At 37.1% G+C, this 10994-nt stretch overlaps 1 protein-coding gene across 1 annotated transcript; it reads left to right on the top strand.

Annotated features, from left to right (window-relative positions):
- The first annotated feature begins 2163 nt into the window (after positions 1–2163).
- LOC148952620 (uncharacterized) lies at positions 2164–10544 on the top strand. The gene is made up of 2 exons (XM_089089041.1): positions 2164–2237; positions 9278–10544. Exon 2 carries the CDS (start codon positions 9340–9342, stop codon positions 10378–10380), a length of 1041 nt encoding a protein of 346 aa, XP_088945167.1. The 5' UTR covers positions 2164–2237; positions 9278–9339; the 3' UTR covers positions 10381–10544.
- The last annotated feature ends 450 nt before the right edge of the window (positions 10545–10994 follow it).

The following is a 10994-nucleotide window of genomic DNA, read 5'->3' as shown; positions in this document are numbered from 1 at the left end:
TCTGTGTGTGTGTGTCTCTGTGTGTTTGTGTCTCTGTGTGTGTGTGTCTCTGTGTGTGTGTCTCTGTGTGTGTGTCTCTGTGTGTGTGTCTCTGTGTGTTTGTCTCTGAGTGTGTGTCTCTGTGTGTGTGTCTCTGTGTATGTGTCTCTCTGTGTTTGTATCTGTGTGTGTGTCTATGTGTGTGTGTCTGTGTGTGTGTGTGTCTATGTGTGTATGTCTCTGAGTGTGTGTGTCTGTTTTGTGTCTGTGTGTGTGTGTGGCTTTGTGTGTGTCTATGTGTGTGTGTCTCTCTGTGTGTGTGTCTCTGTGTGTGTGTGTCTCTCTGTGTGTGTGTCTCTGTGTGTGTGTCTGTGTTTGTGTATGTGTCTCTTTGGGTGAAACAGTTTGAGGCATTTTAGGCGATGATTTTAGAAAACAAAAGCAGAACTTTTAAAATCACAACAACTGAAGGTCAGTAAATAATTCCTTTGTGGGGCCCGGGGATGGCCTTTGGGGGTCTGGGTGGGCCTTTGGGGGCGCCGGTGATCCTTTGGGAGCTTGGGGGGCCTTTGAGGACCGGGGGCTTCCTTGGGGGTTGGGTAGGAGGATTGGAACCCTTTGGGGTTGGGTTAGAGGACCTCACAACACTGTTCAAATGAAACTTGTGTATTATAACGACCATAGAGTTTCACCATTAAATTCTCTTCTAAAATCTCTTCAAAAATCTTCTTTTAAAATGTCTCTATCTGTTTCGCCGAAATAGTTCCATAACCTGTCTAAAACAGTTTCGCCCAAATAATCCCTAAACGTAAATTCAGCGTGTTCCTTTGTTATTGACATCTCTGCGCTAATGCATTTCAAATTAATAAGAAACCTTTTCGCGCGCTAAAACAATTCATCGCTAAGATCTTTCTTGGAGAATTGTTCCCATGGCCTTTGGTTATTAATATCTTTTGGAGTTCGACCAGTAGAACTGTTCCCGAGGCAAAGACATTGATGATTTGGATCTATTCCTGGAGAAATGTTTCTAGGCGAAAATTTTTAAAGTCTGACAGATGATGTCATTGATTGATTGATCCGTCAAGAAAGGGGAAATTAATTTGTTGTTTCTAAGGGGAATTATTGATTCACGATAGGTGAATTGAGGTCGACAGCACAGGTGTTCGAAGGTCGATGTTGTTGTTGTTGTAAGTGCACGCTATCATCGAATGTCAAGGTCGATGTTGTTGTTGTTGACACACTTGGAAATTTAGGTCATTGACCCCATTAACCACGTGTTCTCCCTAATGACTCTATGCCCATATTTGGGATGCAAAAAAGTTATAGGTGGCAGCAGGGGTGCGTGACACGAGTCGGACCCCCATCTCTACTTAGGCTTTTGTCGAAATTAAATAAAAAAAAACAAGCTTTTTTTTTTAACTGAAAGTAAGGAGCGACATTAAAACTTAAAACGAACAGAAATTATTTCGTATATGAAAAGGGCTGTCCCTTCCTCACCGCCTCGCTCTTTACGCTAAAGTTTTTATTGCTTTAAAAAATAAAGCTGTGTGATAGAGTCAAACTATAGCGAAAAAAGGGCGGCGTTGGGGAGGGGACAGCCCCTTTCATATACGGAATAATTTCTGTTCGTTTTAACTTTTAATGTCACTCCTTACTTTCAGTTAAAAAAAACTTGTTTTTTTTTTTTCTGATCGTCTTTTAAATAATGCTGGGAAACACCCACAGGAAACATCCTCCATGAAAAGATCCTTCCCTGTAAACCCCTCCTCCAACCCCCCACCCACACACACCAGATAAAATCCCTCCTGAACACGTCTGTATACTTCCCACTAACCAATACTATATGTAAACAATGCTGGGCAAAGTTCATAACTTGCAGCCCTTCCCCCGGGAACTGTGAGGGATTAAGTCATCCTCAAAGACATGTTTATTAAATTTTCGACTATGTTAAACGACTATGCGAATTGACTTATCGACTATGCGAATTGACTTATTTTATATAATTCTGAGGTCAGAAATAATTTAAATTCTAACCTATTTTGGTATATTTAAACAGACAGGAAGTGACTACCAAATAGCGACTAAATTAGCAACCTAGTTTCGTAATTTAACCTACTTTTGGGTGAGGTGGTACATGACAGACCGGGTCTTTCCTGGTTGTTTTTTTCATTGGTGTCAGAGCTAGCCTAAGATACAGTGAACAAATTCGTAAAATCTTATTGGAATTAGAATTCTTGTTCTTAACTTAAGGCATTTGGGTAAGACTTTGGAATAATGTTGTATTTAGGGCAAAAAACATGATAGATCTCACTATTTGAGCTAAACAGAGTTTTGAAACTCATAACCACCCAGCCCTAGGAACTACAATAGCACTTTATTCTATCAATAGGCTTTTAATAAATGTATTTAATAATCAATTGTCATGAAAGGTCCAAAAACTAAACCTCTGAGGACATCCGACCACCACTGGCCTCAGGGCAGGGGCTGTATGTATACATTTCATCTATAATTTACATATAGGATTTGTCATCGGAAAGGGGGGCATATTTCACCTCTGGGGTCCAAATTCAAAATGTATTTTGATGACACCATCATAAAGTGCTATATTTAGTGCCATATTGCTGAAAGAAGCACCAACATAATCTCCATAGGTCAAAAACCCTAAACCTGAAGTTTATAACCTTGTTTAAAATCATCTTGTATGCTCTCCCTTCCAATTCTCTCAATAAGTTTTTGTCATTTAAATTGCCTGTTCAAACAGTTCGTGGTAACGAACTGTAAGTAAGGAGCGACCCGGCTCAATGGTAACCGAAACTGTAGAAAACGGAATTTTGATACCAATAGATACATCAAAAGAATCAAATTTTAATGTTGATTTCAAATATAAAACTTTCATCAATTTTAGTCCTACCTATCAAAAGTTACGCGCCTGAGAAAATTTGGCTGATTTTCGAAAAAAGGGAGAAAGACCCCCTAAAAGTTATAGAACCTTAATGAAAATCACACCATCATATTCAGCGTATCAGAGAACCCTACTGCGGTGGTTTCAAGCTCCTATCTACAAAATTATTTGAAAAAAAACTACGTTTTCTAGAGAGTTAAAGAGGCCGAGTCGCAAGTTCGAACCTTAAAACGTACAAGTATTTGGAGGTACAGTTGGGGGGCTGGCACCTCCCAAATCACCCGGTTTCGCAGCCTTTAAATAAAAAAAAAGTTTTTTTAACTGAAAGTAAGGAGCGAAATTAAAAGTTAAAACAAACAGAAATTATTCCGTATATGAAAGGGGCTGTGCCCTCCTCAATGCCTCGCTCTTTACGCTAAAGTTTTTATTGTTTAAAAAAAAGAGTTGTGAGAAAGTCAAAGTTAAGGTTAAGAAGTTCTAAAGTTAAGAAGCTGAAAACAGTTTTTTTTGCACTTCATTGGAGCAAAAGGTATGTTTAACAAGGTTTCACTTTCATAACACAAAGGTTTTTAAGGATCGTCAAAGGTTACTGCCCTCTAGAGGGAGAAGGAGTGAAGGTACAAACTTCAAAACAATTTCCAGCGACATACTTTAGTTTGTAGAACCATCCCTGAAAGTTTCATTTTCCTAACCTAACCCCTTTCCAAGATAACAAAAAGTCGCTAAACTAGTATTTTACCCACAATAGTCTAGTTGTTAGGAGTTCAAAACGAAATACATGTAGAATACATTGTGTAAAATCAAACAGTTGGGCTGTAGGTAAGGAATGACTTCAGGTAATAGCAACCAAAACAAGGACTTTAATAACATTAATGCCTAAAAGATTTGGTCTATGATTTCACACCAATTTTTGCTAATTTTAAATATATACAGTTCATTAGGCTCAATTTTACACATCCAACATGACAAATCTTCGAAGGTTTACCTTATTTTTTAAAAAGAGGAGTGATCTTTAGGGGTTTTCCCACGCCCAACTAAAAACTGTTAGCTAACATTGTTAGAGAGTTTCTCTAACAAATCGAATACTTGTTGAAGGAAATTGTTGGGGAATTTAAAGCAAAATAAGCAGGATGGGTACTTTTTATGCTTACAATATTGATAGGGAATCGATGTCTGCTACTATTTCTTATTTTTCTTCCGTCTCCCTTCTAGATTTTGAGACACATCTTTTCTGGCAGTCTCATTGAAAAAAAAAATGTTCCACTGGAAAAAATAGTAAAACCATTAAACTGCTACCTACCTACATTAAAAAACATGTTTGCACCGCCCCCCCCCCCTCCATTTCACTGGCAATGGATAGTTTTCTCCTAAATTGAATTTTTTTTAGTTGTACTTTCAGTGAAGATACATTTTTCATCAATTAAATTGATTCCTCAGTTTTACTGTGTCAAAAAGATGTAAATATGATCAACAATCTGACAGTTTCACTTATGCAATAAAATTATAATTTTTACTAGGTCGATCCACTTACTCCATACACGAAATAATTTATTTAAATGCACTAAACGGTCACTGGTGTTTTAGTTTTTGCCTAAATTCAATATTCTTTGCCAATTAATACAATGCTTTGTGCCTTTGTTTCACTTGCTGGCATTAATAGTTACACTTTAGGTACGTGTATTTTAGAGCCACCACACTCAAGTTCTGTCGAGAAGTGAAGTTTGGTTAATGCTTATGGAATAAAACAAAATATGGCCATTGTTGATATGTCCTTTTGATAACCTGTATATTCAGATACTTCTTGAAATTTTCATCTCAATTATCTTAGTCTTACAAGTAGTTGCAGCAGAAGTAATATTTGGACAGAAGGAGTAGAGCTAGTAAATTTCGCATTGGTAATAGTATTAGTAGTAGTCTGCACATATTGCCTTTTAGTAAACTGGTCTTCCCCTTTAAGCATTCTCTGAGAGTTCCAACTTAATACACCACTCAATTCTTAAGATACGCTATTTTGACAATCTAACTGCACATAGTGTCTTTTGTTAGTTCAAATTTGCCTTCAATATTCTCGTAAATATTACCTTCATAGACTTAGCCTTAACTGCACTAGTAGGCCTATCACAACAGTTGCGGTGGTAGGAGAAGTAGTTGCAGTGTTAGTGTTGTATTGGTAGTAGCAGCAGTATTAATTGCAGTAGTAGCATGTGCATCCTGCTTTTGATCAGTTGAAAATTTTTCCTTGATACGGTAAGCCGTTCCAAAAATATTACTGATGTGCGCTTTTGAGCCCTTTTAGACTCTTTTCACCTTAATACTCTAAGCCTTATAAGTTGCTGTAACTGACGCAGTAGTTGGAGTAGTTTTTTTGGGAGTAATAGTATTATTAAAAATAGAAGTGGTAAAAGTGTTTGCAGAGACATGCATATATTATCTTTCTGTCAATTTATCTTCCCCTTTACGTTTTCTCCAAAAGTTCCAACTTAATACCCAAATCCATTCTTGAGATACGCTCTTTCGATAATCTGCATTTACATAGTTTGTACCACAAATCAGCTCAGCATTGATACCACAAATCAGCATTGATAAATAAATAAAACCCAAAACGAACAGAAATTACAATAATTAACCGAGTCAAACTCAAAACGAGCAGAAATTAACATAAGTTGGGCGCCAAACCCCTATTCCTTCCCAAGGCCAGAACAAAATTTGCACTTTACTGAAAAAATATAAACGTTTTACCTTTCATAACTTAATAAATCAAATAATATTAACATTTTGATTACTAAATATCAGTATATGTATGTTAAACTGACAATGCACTTTCATTTGTATTTTTTCAGAAAAGTGCAAATTTTGTTCTGGCCTTGGGAAGGCATAGGGGTTTTGCGCCAAACTTGTGATAATTTCTGCTCGTTTTGAGTTTGTCTCGGTTAATTATTGTAATTTCTGTTCGTTTTGGGTTTCATTTATCTATCAATGCTGATTTGTGGCAGTTTCACACTTGTTAGATTATTTGATTTTAGTTTTGCTCATTTTTTGTTAAATGGAGTTCTTTACTTTTCTTTGAGAAACTTATTTTGTGGAAAAAGTTTTTTTAATTAATTTCTGTTAATTTTATATTGACATAGTCTTTTCAGGGAAAAAGAAAATAATAATTTAAATCTTTTCTTTTTTTAAGAATTTAGAGCTTGGCCTGCTGTTTGTATGCTGGAGAAAAATTTTCAGTCGTTTTTAACAACATACACCCTTTTAAAAATCTGGAAACAAATAGCACTGTTTAATTTAGTTTCATAACTTCTCTACTTGACCTGTAATGGAAAACTTGATACCATTCGCAAAAAAATCTGTTTACTTTCTTTGATAGCTTGGATACACTTACGCTATTTGGATTTGGTTAAATCTTAAGAGCAGAAGTAGCCCCGAACGATTGAACAGAATACCCTCAGTCGTTCTTGGGATACTGCTGAGATGCCTTATTCGGAATTAGCATTATCACAGTGCAATTTAATCTTAAGTCAACATTTAGTTTTTAAACATATAAAAATTGGATTTGAGGAAGACTAAAATCTATTCTATAAATCATATACAACAACTTTCTATGTAAACCTTATACGCCCCGAGGACATAACTTACAACCCTTGCACTGAGAGCTCTGAGGGGGTTATCATCCTAAAAGACCTAATTTCAAAAACATTCAACTGCGTTAAACAAAATGGATATCTCAAAATTTTGATTGGGTATGTTTAGGACAATGGTGAACGTGAGAGGAGTGTTAGGTGCTCTCCACTCAGTCTCATCTATTAAAAATGACACTAGGCCTTTCAGTTTAAAGTTGATTGATCCCTATTCATGGTTATACAACAACTCTTTCAATAAAAAATTATACGCCCCAGGGTATAGCTTAAAACCCCTGCCCTGAGGGATGTGGGGTTGACATCCTTAAGGACCTAATTTCCAAAACTTTTAACTACGTTGAATAAAATGGCTATCTAAAAATTTGATTGGATGTGTTTTGGGAAAAGGTGGACGAGAGAGGGGTGTTAGTTGCCCTCAAATCACTTTTGACTATTAAAAAGGGCACTAGTCCTTTGAATTTCCAATCGAATGAGCCCTTTTTCAAGTTTCTAAGACAAAGATTTCAATAAAAACATTATATGCCCCCAGGGCATAACTTATTAACCTTGCCCTGAGGGTTGTGGGGGAGTGTCCTCCCTAAAAATATATTTTCTATCTGGAAATCAACTACCCTGAACAAAATGGCTATCTCAAAATTTTCATTGGATGTGTTTGGGGGAATGATGGGTGTGGGGGGGGGGCTAGTTGTCCTCCAATCACTTTTAACTATTAAAAAGGGCACTATCCCTTTGAATTTCCAGTCGAATGAGCTTTTGTTGAAGTTTCTACGACAAAGCCTTCTAGAAAAAACTTATATACCCCCAGGGCATAACTTAAAACCCTTGCCCTGAGGGATGTGGGGGAGTGTCCTCCTCAAAAACATATTTACTATCTGGAAATCAACTACATTGAACAAAATGGCTATCTCAAAATTTTGATTGGATGTGCTTAGGGAAATGAAGGGCATGAGAAGGGGGGGCTAGTTGCAGTCAAATCACTTTCGACTATTAAAAAGGGTACTAGCCCTTTGAATTTCCAATCGAATGAGTCTGTTTTCAAGTCTCTACGACAACGCCTTCTATAAAAACCTTATATGCCCCCAGGGCATAACTTAAAACCATTACCCTGAGGGTTGTGGGGGAGTATCCACCTCAGAAACAAATTTTCTATGTGGAAATCAAATACGCTGAACAAAATGGTTATCTCAAAATTTTGATTGGATGTGTTTGGGGGAATGATAGGCGTGGGGGAGGGGGCTAGTTGCCCTCCAATCACTTTTAACTATTGAAAAGGGTACTAGCCCTTCGAATTTCCAATCGAATGAGCTTTTTTTGTAGATTCTACGACAACGCCTTCTATAAAAACCTTATATGCCCCCAGGGTATAACTTCAAAACCCTTGCCCTGAGGGTTGTGGGGGAGTGTCCTCCTCGAAAACATATTTTCTATCTTGAAATCAGGTACCCTGAACAAAATGACTATCTCAAAATTTTGATTGGAAGTGTGTGGGGAACTGATGGGCGTGAGGGTGGGCGGCTAGGTGAACTCCAATCACTTTCGACTATTATAAAAGGGTACTAGCCCTTTGAATTTCAAATCGAATGAACCTTTCTTGAAGTTTCTACGACAACACCTATAAAAACCTTATATACCCCCAGTGCGTAACTTAAAACCCTTGCCCCGAGGGTTGTGGGGGAGTGTCCTCCTCAAAAACATTTTTTCTATCTGGAAATCAACTACGCTGAACAAAATAGCTATCTCAAAATTTTGATTGGATTTATTTGGGGAAATGATGGGCGTGGGGGGCTAGTTGCCCTCCAATCACTTTCGAATGTTAAAAAGAGCACTAGCCCTTTGAATTTCCAATTTCCTTTTTTGAAGTTTATACGACAACGCCTTCTATAAAAACCTTATATGCCCTCAGGGCATAAATTAAAACCCTTGTCCCGTGGGTTGTGGGGGAGTGTCCTCCTCAAAAAGATATTTTCTATCTGGAAATCAATTACGCTAAACAAAATAGCTGTCTCAAAATTTTTTATGGATGTGTTTGGGGGACTAATGGGCATGGAGGGGCGAGAGGCCCTCCAATTACCTTTGACTATTATAAAGGGCACCATTCACTCCAGTCTCCAATCAAATGAGCCCTTTTCGAAGTTTCTACGACATCTCCTTCGATACGAAGTGCCCGGGTATGGAGAACCCCCCCCCCCCAAAAAAAAAAAACAACAACAACACATTGTGCCCACATCGTTCTTTACTTAGGCAGCGCTAGCGCGCTGCCTATGATTTCTGCTCACTTTGAGTTTTACTCGGTTATTTGTTTTAGTTTTTGTTCGTTTTAGGTTTAATTTAAATATTGATGTTGATTTGTGGTAGTTTTACACTTGGTAAATTTTTGCTCATTTTTGGTTTAATGGAGTTCTTTACTTTTATTTGAAAGACCTATTTTGTGGAAAAAACTTTTTTTTAATTAATCTCCGTAAAAACCCAAACTATAATACTGGCTTAATTAGCCAATGGACTTTAGCTAACAATTGACTGAATATGCACTTGTCGTTACTGTCACAAATTTTGGACGAATTTGGTTTAGGGCAGAATCTCCGCAAGTTTGGTTTTAGAGAATTTGGGATGGGTCTTATCCTCCTGTGACTCTGAAACACAATTTTTGTTAATCTAGCCCTTGATCTACATTGTCTTAAAACGTAATGGAGTTTTGCTGATATAGTCCTTTTGTATAACAAACACCAGATAATCTTGACTCAGCTTTATTTTTCTTTTTTAGACTCCTTGTCTTCTACAGAGAAGAATTGATTCACGTCTGAAAGTCGTCGAGTGTCACCAGAAATGAATAAAATTTCTTCGCCTTTTCTAGCCCTTTTAAGTGAACTAACAAACAGCGACAGCACCCTAGTGACTATACAATGTAACGGAGGAGATGTTACAGCTAAGAAGAGTCTATTAACAACAGTAAGCGATGTGTTTAAGGGTATGTTCGAAAACAACTTTCTTGAAAAGAAGAAAAATACAGTTATGGCAGACGATGTTGATTTTCCAACTATGAAGTTTATTATCCAGTGCTATACATGTGAAACATGTGTTTCATGTTTAGAGCAAGTGAACAATAAGGCTTTCGAATATATTGTTGAGAAATACAAATTTCTAGGCATTCGGGAAGAAGCTGCTGAGAAGGTAATTGATATTTACAGAGAAACAGGAAATATAGCATTCCTTGGGAAGATTTTCTTGATTTACCACAGTCAAAAGTCCAGGATGACTGCTTTGAAAGAAGCAGCTGAAATCGTTACTACGGGGCAGGATGGGCCATGGTTTGTTGATTTCTTTACGACCGAAGAATTTAAGGAGTTTTCCAAAATTTGCTGTGACGTATTGAAGAACTCCAAAGTTGATAAGTGGGAGGGTTTCTTATATACATTTTATAGATGGGCATTAAAGGATAAGGAAGAAAGATCCAAGGCATCCTTGGAAGTTTTGGGAATGATTAACATGGACCAATTCCCAATTGCTCGAGTTCAGTCACTGCTTCAAAGCTTGGAACTTCATGAAAGATTTCAAATCGTTAAGTCAATTTCAGTAAAATTGTTAGGTTACATCCAAAAAGTAGAAGTTGAAAATCGGCTAAAAACACGGAAGCCCCATCCGCTGCCAAAACACTCGTCCAGCAAGGTCAATTGCAGCAAATGTGGACATACTGACGAAATTCCTTACCATTATTCATCAAAATGCGCGGGGAAGCACTTGAAATGCAAGAAGACTGGATGCCCACATGACGGGCAGGTAGTAAATGGTGGTCGTCGTGTAGACTGCTATGCAAGACTTCTGTATCCAAGCACAGAACTTCTTGTTTTTGGATCTTTATCAGGCTAAACAACAATGGAGCTCCAACATACTAGAACTTCTTACCAAAATTTCTCAGAAAATTTAAATGTTGTTTTTAAGACACAAGTCAATTCTCAGTGTACATACAATGTAGGTGAAATTAGTAAAGTGATAATATCTTCATTATTACTTAAATTAAAATAAAATCAACTTTGAACAATGTGGACAATCTATTTAGTTTTTCCCCTATTCTACGTTTACGTTTTTCCACTTCTACGTTTAATGAACTTCTACATGCTGTGTAAAACAGTTTAGTTTTAAGAATATTCGGCAATCCATGCCTGCTTTCTCTCTTAAATATCCTTTTGTCAAAATCTTTGCTCTTTCAATTTTTTTCTCAGTAATTTCTTGCTCTGAAGTAAGGCCCAACCGATATGGATTTTAGGGTTCCGGTACCGGTACATCGATAAATTTTACCAGAAAAAAACCTTACCTAAAGTTTAAGCCCTGCATTCTCTGCCCATATTCATTCTCACATGTTTCTCCCTTGTCTATTACACACCTACTAACAGCCTCAATAATTTACTGCAGAATCCAAAAAATGCAAATAAGATTTATTCAGAAAATATTTAGAAAAACAATTAAACAAATAAAGTTCTAGT

Source organism: Artemia sp. Qi Xiang Cuo, chromosome 5 (assembly GCF_049724085.1).
Source record: "Artemia sp. Qi Xiang Cuo chromosome 5, ASM4972408v1, whole genome shotgun sequence".
NCBI lineage: Eukaryota > Metazoa > Arthropoda > Branchiopoda > Anostraca > Artemiidae > Artemia > Artemia sp. Qi Xiang Cuo.
This window is presented reverse-complemented; position numbering and strand designations above follow the sequence as displayed.

Excerpts from the sequence above, each read along its gene's own strand:
- LOC148952620 (XM_089089041.1), top strand. The coding sequence starts at position 9,340 with ATGAATAAAATTTCTTCGCCTTTTCTAGCCCTTTTAAGTGAACTAACA.